The sequence below is a fragment of the Notechis scutatus genome, chromosome 1 (assembly GCF_049901735.1).
Source record: "Notechis scutatus isolate UNSWTSFEM ecotype Mainland chromosome 1, rNotScu1.2, whole genome shotgun sequence".
In the NCBI taxonomy this organism is placed as follows: domain Eukaryota; kingdom Metazoa; phylum Chordata; class Lepidosauria; order Squamata; family Elapidae; genus Notechis; species Notechis scutatus.
In genome coordinates, this window is record NC_142009.1 from 15,835,943 (window position 1) to 15,853,538 (window position 17,596).

Below are 17,596 nucleotides of genomic sequence, written 5' to 3' on the forward strand. Positions count from 1 at the left end.
TCGGACCGGTTCTACTGAACCGGTAGTTCCAACGATCAGCTGGCCCCACCCACCCCCACCCAAGCTTTCAGTCTTTTTCAGCTCAGCTGATTCGCACGGCACAGTGGATTTCATGCGCCTCAGCTGTTCTACCTACCAGGGCTGCTCTGCAGAGGTTCAAATTTGTGTTTTTTGAATGCTGTGCGCGTGCGCTCACAGAAACAGTTGTTAAACCGGTTGCAGCCCACCACTGGACAGAGCCTCAATGAAATTTCCAGCTAAGCTGAGAACTGAATATAAGATGGGTATAGTATTGTGATTCTAAACTATGCTGAGTTGCTGGATGACCCATCCCAGTGGTTTCATAGCCAATGTTAAATGTGGTACCCTCTAAGAGAAGGGCTACTTGGCCAATTCCATGTCCCCATTGCCAATTAGAACTACTGTTCTATCACCCTTGCCACTAAACCAACCCAAAGCATGACATAGCCAGAGCCGAAGGAGAATTTACTCACTAACGGCATGGTTGCCAAGTCCCCCGAAGGCATTGCTGCTCATGGCTGCAAGGCTGGTGAACGTCGTGGGCCGATTAAAAGTCTCTGAAACCAAACGGAAAGATGCTAATGGGAGGGGTGTTACCTCCTGGGAGGAAAGAGTGGCTTACTTGTATTTGACTAGGGCAAGCAAAGCATTAAGAGGACACGTCCTTATAAAGAAAAGAGATGGAAAGCTAAGAATATGTAGAGAAGGTGGAAATAAGATTAATAAGCGAAGGATTAAAAAGGGGGAAATAATGGAAATGGAGAGAAGAGGAAGCAATGAGTTTGGAGGAGGAAGACAACAAGAAAGAGAAAGAGAAAGAGAGGGAGGAAGAGAAAGAGAAGGAGGAGGTGGAGCAGAGAAGGAGAAGGATGAGAAGGAAAAGAAAGTGGAGGATACGGTGGGGAAGGAGAAGAAACCCTTGATACTTGACTTACTCTATACCCAAGCTTGATAATGCTATTATCAAGATTTCGGATTGAATAGAGTAACTCACTACAGCTACCCAATCTGATGCCCCTCCTAATTGTACAGACTATCAAGCACTACCATGGTTAAAGACAATGGCTAATAGTAACCTCAAATTATAACAAATCAGTTTTGGATTTTGCAAAAGTCTGTAACAGAACATATAGTCGAAAAAGGGGAAAAAAGCTTGCACTGTAGCAAAACTAGCAGCATACAAAAAAAAATGTATTGATCTGATTTCATATCCAGAAACTCTTTTGTATCTTGGAAATATAACAGTATTACATTTGAAGGATGTTGAAGGAGAAAGGAAGGGGAAGTATGTGATTAAACTGCATTTTACCTTTTTTTTTTTAAAAAAAAGTTATTTGTCAAACAAAAATTACATATTTGAACTTGCAAAGAAATACAAAAAATAAAATGTGACAGGGATGATAGGCAAGTTAGTGCATTTACGCACACACCCTTAGGGTTCGCTTAAGTATGGTGTGAGGCCCACAGAAGTTAAGTCAGAATTGAAACTGTGAAAGTTAGTGGCTGAGACAACTGAACGGGGTCAGAAACTCCAACTTTGACAACTTGACTTGCTGTAGTAAAACATTAACTAGATGCTTCATTGTACAGAAAGGAGCCACCATGTGAATTTAAAGACCTGCTAATTCAATGGGACTAATTTCAGACTCAACAAATATGCTTGAGATTACTACTACGTTATGTTATGTTTACTTTGTAATTTCTCCAAAATTTACCACAGAGTAGTTCTGGCTACCTAAGATTCCGAGTTCATTCGTTCACACATGCATACTATCCATGGCACACCACTGGAGCGAACTAGCTGTCAACTCATAAAATATTTCTATGGTCTTTTAGAATTGCCAACATAAAGGGAGGGGGAGCAGTGGGGCAGCTTGAAAACCGAAACTGCATTCCATAAATGTTTTCAAAGATAGTAACTAGGTGACTGATGTTTCTAACTGGAGAGTATGATTGATGACTCTTGGGTATGGATGTGTCCCATTGGAGAATATGAATTACGATACACCCAGGGGGGAAACCAGGGTCAAGGGTGACAATGAATGATGTGTCTCAGAGTCGGCATCATCCAGGCAGTGCCAGACCTTTTCACTCCCAATAAATCCTTTTGAAGTTTTGGAAGTTTGGCTCGAGACGCATGATTTAAATGAGGGTAACTGCCGGAATCCTGACACTAACTTTGCCCCAGCTGGCTAGCAGAGTTTGGGAGATATCGGGTCATCCGGAGTTTCTTCCGCTGACCTCTCCTGAAATCCGGACACGCCTGGCATGGGCTCCCACTTCCGCATGAAACATTGCTAGCTTTTCCCACCAGAGTAGTATCCATTGATCTACTTATATTTTTACATGCTTTTGAACTGCTAGGTGGACGGGAGCTGGGGGCAAATGACAGGGTCTCACTCCACCACGTGGTATCGTGGGCTCAAACCACTGGAGTGCTGACTTCCTCTGGCTGACAAATCCAGCATCTTTAAGGTGTTGTACTACAGCACCCTCTTAAGTTTAAGCAATGTAAGTCACACCAAAATTAAAGTTAAGGTTGGGGGGAGAATTATAAAGGGAAAGTCACTCTGCTCTTTGGATGTGGAAAAGTTGAACTAAACCATCACACTGATTTACTCTTCACCATGTGTTGCCAATTTTGAGGAACAAACCCAAATATATAAAGCATCATACTGATGTGATGGAAGAAGAAAGCCTGAACAAGAGACCACATTTGAAATAAAATAAAAAAAGACAGGCTGCACAGCACACTAACGTATGGAAGCTCTCATGTTCTAAAGCAAGGGTCTCCAACCTTGGTAACTTTTAAGACATGTGGACTTCAACTCCTAGAATTCTCTGGGAGTTGAAGTCCATAATTCTTAAAGTTGCCAAGGTTGGAGACCCCTGTTCTAAAGTAAAAATGCTCTTCTTCCATCCGATGCAGATTAAAAATCATCTGCAACCTCAACTCAGTGATAATCTCTGAGGTTTGCATCCCACCTTTGGTCCACGAAAGAACTCAAGATGAAAAAAAATGGGACAGGAAGCCGTTTCCCAAGTGGACGTTGACTAAGACTCAAATCTGCTCAACATCATGGAACTATGGACAATATCCTGAAATCTAGGACAGCCTCTGACATGTGAGAAGGTTCTGATTTGCTTTACTTTGAGAATTTCTACTTACCTAAATGGGCTGCAGGGTTGAGAAAGTTGCTGTGGTGCGGGGGAGGGCCAAATGTAGGACCGGCAGGATGGGCGGCACCTAGCAAAACAAATTCAAAAGCAAGCAAACCAAAACATTTGAGTACAACACTTGTAGAGTGACCACCGTATCCTAAGTTGGATTTAAGTTTAGCCAGAGAGGTTGGGATGCTGGATTCCTGCACATCGCAAGACATTGAACTCAATGGCCTAAACAACCCCTTCCAATATTTTGATTCTAATGTAACTGATTATCTCAAATGAGCATATGGACAGCACAGGTGATCCTCAACTTACAACCATTTGTTTATTGACTGTTTGAAGTTATAACGGCATTAAAAAAAATGACCTTTGACTCTTTTACGACTGTTGTAGCATCCCCATGATCACATGATCAAAATTCAGGTGCTTGGCAACCAATAATAGTGGCAGTGCCTGGGATCATGTGATCACCTTTTGTAACCTTCTGACAAGCAAAATTAATGGGGAAGTCAGATTCACTTAACAACTGTGTCAGTAACATAACAGCTGCAGCGATTCACTTAACGATGGTGGCAAGAAAGGTTATAAAACATTGGAAAACTCACTTAATGACTGTCTGACAAAAATTTGGGGCTCAATTGTGGCTGGTTGTAAGTTGAGGACTACCTATATACACATATCCCACCCTCCCAATGAAATTCTGATCAAAAGAAGAATGCATTTAAAATAACAGCAAACGAGGTCAATTCAAGTCTCATATTTTAATTCATGAAGTTATTTGTTTATCTGATAATATTTATCAATAGTAAAACACTATCGTATATTGCTGAAGTGTATATCATACTGCCCTCCCTTCCATTTCTTTCTGTTCCATTTCCAAACAGAGACCAGATGGGTGGTTTACAAACTCACTGGTTGCCGAGAAAAGAGTTGATGGCCGGGCTAAGTCGTGAGGATGATGGATGGCCCCAAAAAGACTGGGACCTGGAGGTCTGCTCAGAAATTCAGGTTTCAAACCAAAATCCAGTTTGTGGGGATCCGACTGCATCTGTTTCTGAAATAGAGGGAAAAATGATGATGGTGGCTGATCTTTTTTTCCAAAATAAAAAAGGAACATACCAGTAGTATTTTGGAAATCAAAGAGAGGTCAGGTTCTTTTTATAATGCATGTCTTATAGATGCCAATATTTGTAATCCATACTTGTGAACTGGAAGCCAAGAAGTTAATATTCTGGACAATGGACTTGTAGTAGAGCATTGAGCATTGAGTAACCTGTGGCCATTGAGATGATGCTGAACTTATAAGAAAAGAGCAGGCGGAGCTGAGGGGAGGGGGCAGAATTAAGTGTGTCATCAGTTTAGAGTCTTTGCATCCCTACAAGTGCTCCTAGTCCAAACCCACCTTACCTGGTGCTAATTTACTGCTGATCTTCAGTTGACCACATTCTTATATATAGGCCTGAGTAAATCTTTTATGCAGTGGTGCGATTCATCTGGGATAACAACCGGTTTCATTGAGTGCGTGCTTTGTGTGCGCTTTGCGCATGTGCGCAGCATTTAGAAAAGACAATTTTTAACTATAATACTTACCTTCTGCTGCAACCTCGGTGAGTAAAACAGCTGATGCGTGGCAAACCATTCTTCCGCGCGAATCAGCTGTGCTCACAAACCAGGAAATAAAGCACAGGAAAAGGGCAGGGGTGGGTGGGTGGGGCCAAGTGATCACTGGAAGTATTGGTTTGCCCGAACCAGTCCAAACCAGTAGAATCCCACCCCTGCTTCTATGTAAATCCTTATGAATGGTCCTGATTCTTTGTGTTTGACAGAACTATAGTTTCAATGTCATAACAACTGGAGGACTACAGGTTGTCTACCTGTCATGCCCCTGGTGGAGACTGATTCTGAGGAAGAGGAGGAACAGCCAACAGGGAGTAGGAGTGTGGCTCCAGAGGTGGTGGAGGTGGCTGGGGAAGGGCAGAGGCTGGCTGAGCAATCAGAAGAGGATCTGGGTCCATCCCCTCTCCATCCTAGGGCACGCAGAGAGGAGAGGATCAGGGAAAAGTGAGGTCGACTCGGGAGGAGATTACCATGATCCTCCTCGTGACTTGCAGCTGGGAGCTATGTATATAAGTTTGTAACTGCATAGTCAGAATTGCTGGAGTCAAATTTAGTACTTCCTTTGAATGAGGTTTATCTTTGTTGGTGTTCTTCCCAGTTATCTTCCTGGAATGTATGATTAATTATCTTGGCTTACTTTGGAACTCTCATCAAATGCGGTTTGTTTTTGGTTTCCTTTTGCCTCATTATTTACTGTTGTGACTTTAAACTGTGCCTAATAAAACAGTGAAGTTAAGTTGAAGGCATTACCGGACTTTAATGTATGTTTTGGGTTTGGGGTTATTTTGAGAGACTACGGGTCATCACACTACCTGACATGTATAACTGTAAGAAGTGCCTTAAACAGCTGGTCCAGTATTACCTCATTTGAGTGTCAGTGGCTTTCCAAAGCATAAGGCAGAGAGGAGCTTATATTGACTGGGTCTCTTGGAGTTTTCATGAGAACTTTCGGGGATTGAACCCGAAACCTTCTTCATGCAAAACTCTTGTTCTGTCATTGAGCTATGGACCTCATAAAGAGTCTGAGATCAGTCAATCAATCTTTACCCAAAAGAGCTCACCTTGACTTTCTGTTGATGGTGGTATATCTGCCAAGCAATATGAACATGCATAGCACACCATTTGCCTGGTTTCTACAAAGGAAACAAGAATTAAAAAGAATTGAAAATAATACCTCTTGGCTATAGGAATAATGAAATTTAAATGTGAACCTGTTGTTGCTTGAGAATTGCCATCTATGGGGTTTTTTTTCGACATATAAGACAATGCAGTGTTCTATAATGAGTCTCCTATCCAGGCACTAATGAGAACAATTGCTTTTTAGATTCACAAAAGTTGTAGCATTATATACATTTAAACAAAAGATTCAAAACCAAAGGCCCTAGAACTGCATGGGTCACTAGAAAACTTCCCTCCCTCCCATGAAAGACTCAGATCTTTCCAAAAATTGTGACCAAATTTCATTTTTCAATACAGTGGAAAGGAGAAATTATTAATTCCATATTGGAATTTGATTTTATTAACTATCATTGCATATAAAAATCAATAAACTGAAATCATTTCTGGGTTTGTCCTTCTATTTTTATTTTTAGACTGTGAGCCTCCATGGTGCCAATTTTTAATGGAGAAAAGTTGTGTACCCCTGCTTTAAACCACCTTTTATGTAAGGTACATAGCATGTTTTACTGCTGAAGGAGGATTCACACACTGCCACAGAAATAACAGGATCAGCTTGTAAAATGGAGAGCAAGGACAACCTGTCTTATCTTGGGATGTGGGGCCAACTGATTGATAAGGCATCAAAGATATAATCATGGACATCAGTCATGGTCCATAACAAAACATTTAGCCCACTAACACAGATCTTCATCTTCTTTCTTTCCACCTTTACTCTGATTCCAATTGCTGTAGACATGATTTTACAGTGCAGTTTTTTGATATAACTATTGATACCCTGAGAATCTTTACAATCACACAACATCTCCTGCCAAACTGGCAGAAGCAGATGTGCAGATTTACCAGACCTCTGGAAAGGCTCTGTGACCAAATAAGAGTGCCTTCACACTGGCTGTTAAGTTAGCTATATTAAGACATCTGTTAGGAGTTGAACTTTAATAACAAAGTCAATGTGACAAAGGAAAAAGATGCGGTGACATGAGGAAGAGAAAATAATCATGTCCATCTACTGTGGCTTACAAAGTAAACCTCTGATGGTGCTGGGTAGCCTATAAGCCACAACTTGTCCACGCAGATTTATTTCAATAAAGTGATCTGAACTGTGGAGACACTATCACTCATTTTGCTGAAACAAAAATATCACCGATGCCTACATGAAACAATTTGGGTGGCTTCAAAGTACTTTAGATCACTCCTGTGGCCAGAATGGTTCCAGGTTGAACATCCTTGAGGACTACCCACATCATGTCCCCAAGCTATCCAACCTGGAACCCACCCCCCCAGCAAGTGCCAAAAGTTGTCTATGTGCTGACACATGCACAGTTCATCCATACAATGATGGTCAAAATGTCTGGAGAATGTCAGAGGTACCACTCATTGTGGAACACTTGCGAGGAGGTGAGCAATGACTTCTCTGAAGCGCTTGCTTGCCAGAACCCTTGACAACCACTGAGAAGGAGGTACATAGCTAAGAAGATACAGACATGCTGTGGGAATGTCTGCAGGACTGATTAAAATCAAGTGGTTTGGAAAACTCTCTGGCATGTGTTCTGTGGCTTCCAAGCTGGCCACACCAAGTACATAATGTGGGCAATTCCTTAGCACTTGCTATGTCTGGAAAATCTTTGGCACATGCCAAGATGCTCTTGGGTGGCTACTATTGATGTACTGTGGAGGAAATCTGGCATTTGATGAAGCTAGAAGAGGCAAAGAATATGTGAGTTCGGCATCTCTGGAGGTTTTTAAGAGGCTGCCACCTCTCAAAGAAGTTCTCGTTGTTGTTTTGCACATTATAGAGGACTGGATCAGATTATTTTTGTGGTCTATTCCTCTTTGAAAATTGTACGGATTTATCACAAATCGCACAAATAGTAATTTTTATATAGCATAAAAGGTGACCCACTTTTTTGAAAAAAGAATAAATAATGCCTTGTGATGAGTGCCTTAGGCGGGCAATATTCAAAGAGGAAGGCAGCTGGGGAAAATTCTAAGAAAAACAGAAGTGGCATAGCAAAACAAGGCAAAAACGGTTAGTTGTCATCTTACCCTCAACATGGGCCTGAATGGATCTGTCAACTGAAGAAAGAGAGCGAGAGAGCGAGAGTGAGAGAGAGAAAGAGAGAGAGAGAGAATTAAAATCTGTCACTCAGACCTCTGTTCAGGTAATTAGCAGATCAGCACTCTTAAGAATCTGAAAATGGAAAACGTTAGCCTATTCTAAATTGTACATGTAGCCCCAAGTAAGCACTTCCTGTTACCTTAATATAGAGAGGAGAAAAACAAAGCAATTTCTTTGCTAGCATTAGGTCTATTTCCAGCTGTTTTTCTAGCAATGTATCTGAATTGTTAGCTTCCCAGATGGTCTTCATAAGGACTGCGGGAGGATGAAATCTGGTTTAACCCACCTTGCCTTCCCATCTGTTTTTGTCTGCGTGTCCAAGGGGAACAATATATTTATAAGCCACTCTGGAAGCTTTTTGGCTGAAGAATGATGAAGGGACAATGTTTTATATGAATTAGCAAATAAATAATCCCAATCCACATTCTGTTAATTATCTTGGATTGACCACCAAGCAGCAGAACATGGCTGGCTTCATCCTCTATTGCCGTGTGGATGCTTGGATGTCAACATGGAGAATTCCACACACCTTACACTTGCCAAGGTTGAAAAACGCTGCTATACTGGGATTCTTTTGAATTCCGTCTGAACAGAACAGAATAAGTTGGCGGTCCTCTAGTCCAATCCTCTGATCAGGCAGAAGACACTATATCATTTCAAGCAAATGGTTGTCCAATCTCTTCTTAAAAACTTCCAGTGTTGGAGCATTCACAACTTTTGGAGGCAAGCCATTCCACTGTTTAATTGTACTAACTGTCAGGAAATTTCTCCCTAGTTCTAGGTTGCTTCTCTCCTTGATTAATTTCCCCCCATTGCTTCTTCTCCTGCCCTCAGGTGCTTTGGAGAATAGCTTGACTCCCTCTTCTTTGGGGCAGCCCCTGAGATATTGGAACACTGCTTTCATGTCTCCCCTAGTCCTTCCTTTCATTAAACTAGACATACCCAATTTCAGCAACCGTTCTTTATATAGAATTGAACAATCCCAGCATAGCATGAATCTAATCATTTACTGCCCCTTGGTGGTCAATATAAATAAAGCCAGCACATCAGATATACGTTGTTAAGAACTGAGAAATTCTTCAGGTAAAATCTCATACATGGGGAGATAACGAAATGTAATATCCCTATCTCTCTAGTTCGAGAGCCTAGGGGCAAGTGATCATATATACCATTCTGACAGATTGTCAACTTCCTAGGAATCATGTCTCCAAAGTGATAGTTTGTCCTGGAGCTACATCATTCATAAAACACTGGAAAGGAAATAATTGACATTGGGTTTCAGGCTAAGCATAAGCTCAGGAAGATAAAAGGGGGGAATGAATTTGAGAAGCAGCTGAATTATCCATAAAGAATTGCTAATATGTATTTCCTACCCTTCCCCTTCTGTTGAAGCACCTCAGAGTCATTCCGTTCTAAAATTCAAGATGAATGAAGAACAGTACTGGGAATAAGCTTAGGTTTTAAGAGAAAGTTTTTCACCAAGGGAGAAATTCCAATATAGAAAATAATCATCGGTGCTAAACGCCCCTCCTTCTCTGCCAGTTAGATCAACTTTCAGCATATGCTAGTTTTCTCCTCTTTTCTCCAGAGTCTAGAAATTGCAATGACAGGTTCAGTGGTTTACTAAATAATAATCAACATCAAATGCCTTAAGTTATGAAAATGGGTAAGGATATAAAATGCAATCTAGAGAAAATCAAATTACTGTGTTCATAGCAACCTATTTAAATTTGAATTGATCCTTGAAGCTGATTTTATTGCATCAGTTTCAGAAATTTAAGAATGTGCTGAATTACGGCCAGCACTACTTATGACTTATGAAGAAAATTCTCATTTGGAGGGCTCTTAATGCAGGCTAGGGACTTGAGGCTACGATATAATTGAATTTCTTTTTAGAACTTTCTGACCATAATTCCTTTTGGCTGCACACTTCATTGGGATTAAACTGCTCTGAACTCAGATGAAGTGATGATGTTCAAATACCCAAGAATTGACTCATATTATTACAGTGCTTTGATTCCTTTTGGAAGGAATTCATGGAAGCTCAAGTAATTACTTGTACTTTTTCAGGCCATTATATCATCCTATAAATCTTATTAATGCTTTTCTTTGGGTGTGAGGCTAAAGTATGAACAACAGAGCACAGGTACCAATGCTGGATTTTCAAGCAATATCATATTCCAACTTTGAATTCCTGTCACCATGCAATTGACCATGCCCAAGTCCTGGATATCTTAGGAATGGACTTTGCCAATGAAGTGGAACTTCTATGTACCTGCTTGAAGTCATCAGAACTTTCTGCATAGACAGTGAGAAGAGTTATGATGAAAAAAAAAGACTAGGGGGTGACATAATAGCAGTGTCCCAATATCTAAGGGGCTCCCACAAAGAAGAAGAGGTCAACTTATTTTTGGATTTTCCAAGGTTTTTTTAGAAATTGCAACTTCATGGGACTTACCCTGGGATCCTTCTGAAGAAGAGTATGTGGAAGAGCTCCAGGTCTTGTCGCAACATCAATAGGATTTGAAGTCTGCAAATGTCACATGTAACATACATGAAACATATATTATTTAAACATACATAAATTTAAATATAATCAGCTTTGGAAAGTGAGGAAGCTCACAGATAACTCACACGTTGCTTTAATGATGGCATCTCAGCTTTTCCTTCCTATTCCCACATTTCTGTGAAATTTAGGATTAAACCCCATGTTGCTTCAATGATGACATCTCATCTTTTCCTTCCTATTCCCACATACCCATGAAGCTCAAGATTGAACCACACATTGCTTCAATGAGGTCATCTGATCAGAGATGAAACCGTCTTGAAGGGTCTCCAGCTCCATTCTCTAAGTTTATGGAGATGTGTGCAATTTTGAGAAGTTGAAATAGTTTCGATATCTTTTCAAAGTTAATCTTGGACAATACCCTGGACATAAATTGTTTCAACTCCTACCCTCAAAATGACACTATAGAGCACTGCACACCAAAACAACTAGACACAAGGATAGTTTTTCCCCGAATGCCATCACTCTGCTAAACAAATAATTCCCTGAACACTGTCCAACTATTTACAAAGTCTGCACTACTATTACTGTTAATCTTCTCATCACTCCTTATCACCCATCCCTTCCCACTTGTGACCGTATGACTTTTTTGCTTGTATCCTTACAATTTCAATTGTCAACAGTCAATGACTGTTTCCTAGTATGATTTGATTGCTTATTGTACCCTATGACTATCATTAAGTGTTGTACCTTATGATTCTTGACTCTTGATGAATGTATCTTTTCTTTTATGTATACTGAGAGCATTTGCACCAAGACAAATTCCTTGTGTGTCCAACCACACTTGACCAGTAAAAGAATTCTATTCTATTCTATTCTATTCTATTCTATTCTATTCTATTCTATTCTAGTCTAGTCTAGTCTAGTCTAGTCTAGTCTATTCTATTCTTCTATTTTTTTTAAAAAAGAAAATGGCTGAAAGTTGAGCCATATTATTCCAATCCATCTGAGAACAATGATGAGGTTTTGAAAACTGGCCTGTTTTAATTTATGTATGTTTTAGTGTATATTATAAGTATATAATATACACTGTATGATTGATGATATATATAGAATGATTTGAAGTGGAAGAATTTCAGAGTGTGAATGATGAAGATTTAAAAGCTGATCTTTTCCATTTTTTCCTGCCCCATTCTCCCATTTCTAACCACAGCATATGCTTTCAACCCATGGACATATGTATGCATGGGGAGAGTCAAGCGTTTCCCCTCTCAATCACAAACTGCAAGACTGTTCTTCCATAAGAGCAACTAATTCTGAAATCAAGAAAAAATCCTCAGTTAAGTAAGTATTTCCTTAAAAAAATATTCAGAAAACAAACCATCTACAATGCTATGGATGATTTAACTCAAATGGATTCTTAACAGACTGATTAGCATACATATGAAGGCCTCTGCTAATAACCCATAATCTACATATTTAAGCAGCTTGAATCACTGTTAGCGATTCACAACTTCACTGTGGATTCATGTTGAAAAAGTGTGGATTTAAAACACACTGCTGAAAACATAGATTTCCACTTTATATACATCCACCCAACCACCCATACTCACAAAATATTCCATACAAAGAAATAAAATATCTGACATATAAAGGATGTATAAACAGTTTAGAGTAATTGGAATTTGAAAGCTCGTCTGAAGATCTCATCACTACTTCTAAGTTGTCATCTTCTCATTCATACTCCTGCATTTATAGTGTGGAGCCTTGGGCTTCCCTCTGATTTAATTCATACACCAAAACTATAATTTTATTTCCTTTTAGCATAATAAGTTATGAAAGCCTAGCCGCTTGGTTTGTAATCTTCACAAGGATATGTGTGGATTGATTCACTACTGTTTGTTTGCAAAGCCATGGCTAAAACAAACCCCAACTTAAATAGTTTGAAAACCAACCAGTGCTTCTCTTCTTTTTGTTTCCAAATTCAGCCCACCTCTAAACTGTAGGGAATCTCCAGACAATTTTGGGTGAGTCCTCCCATTCACTGAGAGATCAAGGATATCCAATATTCAAACCATCGGAAAGAGTCATATCCAAACACATGAAATGGCCACGGTAAGGAAGATTATCCATTACCCATCTCAGTCAACTTAAAGAGGCAAAGATGTTTTAAAGACCCCTCTGAAAAGAACTCAAGAAATGTTAGGGCAAGTTAATTTCTACTTTTTAAAAAAATCTCTGCAAATCTCAGGTTGGGTGAAGTCAATATGAATAACATCTCTGCTTTGAATCTCCCTCTCAAAATATTTGCAGGTCACTGACACCTCATAATTTGCCCCATATCTTACCTCTTCCTGTGTAATTGTAGAACTGCCAACCTAGCAGTTCAAAAGCATGTAAAAATGCAAGTAGAAAAATAGGGACCACTTTGGTGGGAAGGTAAAAGCGTTACGTGCACCTTCAACATTTACTCATGCCGGCCACATGACCACGGAGATGTTTTCAGACAGTGCTGGTTCTTCGGCTTTGTAACAGAGATGAGCACTGCCCCCTAGAGGCAGAAACAATTAGCACGTATGTGCGAGGGGAACCTTTACCTTTTATAGAGTGTAAGTTTACCTTGGGTTGAAACGCTCCTTGCAGTGAGCCGAAAGGACCAGTTGGAGGTATCATAGGAGGGATCCCAGACACAGCAGGAGGATAAGAGTGGAATAACTGTGGTAGAAAGAGATTAGTGTTACTGACACATACATATACATATATACATATACATATACATATACATACATACATACATACATACATACATACATACATATATGTTTTCTTAAGTTTTTCATGGTAATTACATGTATGGCATTCAGCTTTGTTGGTATTTTCCCACGTCATTGTAGTTGTGCTTTTAAAGTTGTAGCAACGTTTGGCAGAATCTCATCTGCCATCATCAGGCTTCTGTATTGTGTTCATCTGTGGACAGACAAACACAATACAGAAGCCTGATGATGGCAGATGAGATTCTGCCGAAACGTTGCTACAACTTTAAAAGCACAACTATAATAACATGGGAAAATACCCAAACAAAGCTGAATACCATACATGTAAGTACCTGCGAAAACTTAAGAAAAAATATATATATAAGTTTTGCAGTTTCAACTTACAAGAAATCAAAAGAGATACAAGCATGAATGAGATGGTGAACTGACTATGTAACAAGAAAAAAACAACAATGAAGGATCACTGAAACTTATTAATCTGTCGAGTACTAGGCAAAGGAGGAAGTGATAAGCCTACAAAGAAATGACAACAAAGACAGCAAAAGATTACACAGCGCATTTGTGACATGCAAGACGAGAGATGATTGATATGGAGGGAAGGACTTGTCTGAGCGAATGCATCATGAGGTAGAATGATAGTAGATATACAAAAATTATCTCTGCAGTCTTATGTTACGGAAAATATGTGAGTGCAGGGAAGGAGCTAGTGCAGAAAGAAGATCTCATTGTCAATTGCATTAGATACAGCACTGAAATAATGGCGTGCAAGTTTCAGTACCAGCCCCAAAAGACTTTTCATTCAACATCCAGGCAGCTTCTCAGTGATTGCTGATACTTGGTAAGTACAATGCAATTCAACTTAACGGTTGCAGGATAAAGTAGAAGTGGCAAAATACAGAAGGGAATTGACTTGTGAATAAGATTAAACTTTTTTTAAATAAAATGCACTTTTTAAATTCTCTTTTTGCTTTGACCCACACCCACTTATTGGTTATTCAGAATAACAGAGTTGGAAGGGACCTTGAAGGTCTTGCAGTCCAACCCTCAAGTAGGAAATCCTATACTATTTTAGACAAATGGTTGTTTAATCTCTTCTGGAAAACCTCTGGTGTTGGAGCATCCACAATTTCTGGAGGCAAGTTGTTCCACTGAGTAACTGTTGCCACTGTCAGGAAATTTCTCCTTAGTTCTTGGTTGATCCTCTCCTTGATGAATTTCTATCCACGGCTTCTTGTTCTGTTTATAGGAGTTTTGAATAATAGGTTGATTCCCTCTTCTTTGTGGCAGCCCCGTAGATTCTGATCTCATGAGCCCTTAACTCTGCTATGCAATTAATATCCAACATCTCGAAACTCTCCCAGAAAATTAATGCATCCATGACTTAAGTAATATAGATCACAGGAAGTTGTTCTTTGCACACTAAATTACTGCTTAATAGAGATGTGCAAAATTAATTAGTCCAGGATAACAGATAATTAGAGTTGGAAGGGAACTTGTAGGTCATCTAGTCCAACCCCCTGCCAAGCGGGAGACCCTACACCATTTCTGACAGATGGCAGTCCAATCTCTTCTTGAAAGTCTCAAGTGATGGTGCTCCCACAACTTCCGAGGGCAACTTCTGTTCCATTGGTTGATTGTTCTCACTGTCAGAAAGTTTCTCCTTGTTTCCAGGTTAAATCTCTCCTTGTTCAGTTTCCATCCATTATTCCTTGTCTGGCCTACAAGCGCTTTAGAAAATAGCTTGACCCCTTCCTCCCTGTGGCAGCCCCTCAAATATTGGAAGACTGCTATCATCTCTCCCCCGGTCCTTCTCTTTACTAGATTAGCCAAGCCCAGTTGCTGCAACCGTTCGAAAAGAACATTCTACTTATTTTCTGAGAAATCTGCTTGTCTCCAGACCATACCCTTCCAGGTCGAGGGGGTGATGAGAAGGAGAGTTCAGATGTCAATCATCTGAATTCAAGGTGATCTGATAGATGATCCAGCTCCCAACAGTCTCTTTCATCCAAATATCATATCTAAAACATCTCAAGCCCCTTCTGGTTTAGAGGATTTGTTTCTGGAAGCCACCAATTATCTCCAGAACAAAATGACTTGGAAGAGATTTGATAGTCTGGAGGGGAATGGAACATTCTGATCCATGACTGACAAATTTTGCACACTTCTGTTGTCTAAAAGATAACCATCTACAGTAACAGAATAACAGAATAGAATTGGTGGCCTTCTAGTCCAACCCCTTACTCAGGCAGGAAACCCTACACCAGGGGTTTCACTCTCAAGGCCCACAAGCCAGATCTGGCCCGTGGGGTGCTTATATCAGGCCTGGAAATAGCAAAAGACTGGCCCACGGTGCCTCTGGCAGCTAAAACAGGGCACGGGGGGGGGGGCCCTCCTGCAGCACTCTACCAGCCAAAAATGGGGTACGGGAGGCCATGCACGCCCCCCGCAGGCCCATTTTGGATGCTGCAAGAGGCGTCCTTCCTTTCTCCTCCTCCCGCCAGCCCGCCTGTGGAGAACTACAATGCTGATCCAGCCCTCGAAGAAATCCAGTTTGACACCCCTGCCCTACACCACTTCAGACAAATTGTTGACCAATCTCTTCTTAAAAACCTCCAGTGTTGGAGCATTCACAGTCTTCAGGATTTTCCATCCGTACTTGGAGAGTCAGGAAACTGAACCTGAGACCATCTTCATCCAAAATATTATTTTACCACAAATATTATTTTGCCACAAAAGCAGTTGCTTTTAAGCTTAAAAGCAGTGTAGAAAACAGTCTCTTCACCCAGTTTTCTATATATTGGAAAAGGAAATGGGGGGGAAATACTCTGCGATTTTTGATATGAGACTTGGCAAAAATTGCTCTTTAATTGAAGCTGGGGAAGAAATTGTTATGAGTTCCAGGATTCCTGTTCCCACTTCCCCTGTCATTAAAATGCAATTAAGAGCACAGAATTCATGCATTATATGTAAAAATGAAAAGTATATAGCATTCCAACATTAGTGTAATATAGTATATCATCCTACTGAGCGTACAAAGAAATAGTATCTCAGTTTCTCTTCCACGCCTTTAATTCAATAATTACTTAATTGTCTGGAAAAGACACAGTTGGGAAATGTAATAGTATTACTTTCAATCCTATCTAGGTAACTTGGAAGCTTTGTATAAAATAGATGCATGAATAACAGAACAGAATAACAGAGTTGGAAGGGATCTTAGAGGTCTTCTAGTCCAACCTCTTGCACTGCAGGATGCCCTCTAAAAGGTTGCAAATGACCAGCTGTCTGCAAGGAATATAAATCATTCCATTCCACACTATCATGTCAGAGCTGAAGAAGCTTCTTGGATGAGAAGTGAAACGTCTTCAAAGAAAAAAAACAAGAAAGTCCAGTTGCCTCCTGAAAAAGCACCTTTGGGACTGGAGAAAGCAGTTATGTTGGGAAAAGTTAGCAGTAAAAGGAAACCAGGCCACCAAAGAACACGGTGGCTGGACACTATCAAAGCTGACACCTGCCAGAACACAGAACAACTCAAAAAAAAAAAAAAAAAAGTAGTGCAAGATTGGAAGATGTGGTGAGACCTGGCCCTTAGAATCGCCAAGAGTCAGACACAACTGAATGGATAACATCATCATCACCAAAAGAATGATTCTATCCCCACTCTTAACTGATGAGTTGCTGTTCCCCATTTGCAAAAGGAAAGAGTGTATCATTAAAAAGCACAATTTTGAGAGGATTGGAGTTCATTAAATCTTGCTTCTTTATACTTCGCATTTAGCTCAAATATAATTGCAATGCTGCGTGAGCTGGTATGGATTGCTAATACGTTGGTAATTGAAAAGAAGCAGGAAAAGTAAATAAGAACGTGGTCACTATTAAATTCCTAGCCAAGCAAAACTTTTAATTTGGTGGAAACATTAACATATTTAATTGCATGCTGGTATGAAAGATAGGATACCATTTTTCCTATTTTACAGACCAGGGAACTGAACCTAAGAAACAATGATACACCACTAAGCCAAAATAATACAGCTATACCAAGAAAATAACATTCTTTTGGAAACTTCCAATGCAAAGTCAAGGGATAGTGAAACTCCCATGCTTTCTAAGCCCCAAAACTCAAAAAGCAAGCCACTCTTATTCCCCATATACTTCAAAATCCTCAACCCCTTTTATACTTCCAACCTCATTAGGAAAAACATACTATCTCTTTTCCTG

At 40.1% G+C, this 17,596-nt stretch overlaps 1 protein-coding gene across 8 annotated transcripts in view; it reads right to left on the reverse strand.

Moving 5' to 3' along the window:
- Positions 1 to 17,596, reverse strand: part of AUTS2 (activator of transcription and developmental regulator AUTS2) — a 1,004,882-nt gene that overhangs the window by 11,308 nt on the left and 975,978 nt on the right. For 6 of the 8 annotated variants that reach the window (XM_087957493.1, XM_026672356.2, XM_087957503.1 and 3 more), the window contains 7 exons: positions 13,227 to 13,322; positions 10,560 to 10,631; positions 8,029 to 8,058; positions 5,868 to 5,939; positions 4,102 to 4,243; positions 3,191 to 3,268; positions 495 to 578 (listed from right to left, as the gene is read on the reverse strand). In XM_087957493.1, the coding sequence (XP_087813619.1) occupies positions 495 to 578; positions 3,191 to 3,268; positions 4,102 to 4,243; positions 5,868 to 5,939; positions 8,029 to 8,058; positions 10,560 to 10,631; positions 13,227 to 13,322 (574 nt within the window). The remainder of the gene's footprint in view (positions 1 to 494; positions 579 to 3,190; positions 3,269 to 4,101; positions 4,244 to 5,867; positions 5,940 to 8,028; positions 8,059 to 10,559; positions 10,632 to 13,226; positions 13,323 to 17,596) is intronic. The other 2 variants (XM_087957526.1, XM_087957516.1) reach the window with 1 other exon arrangement.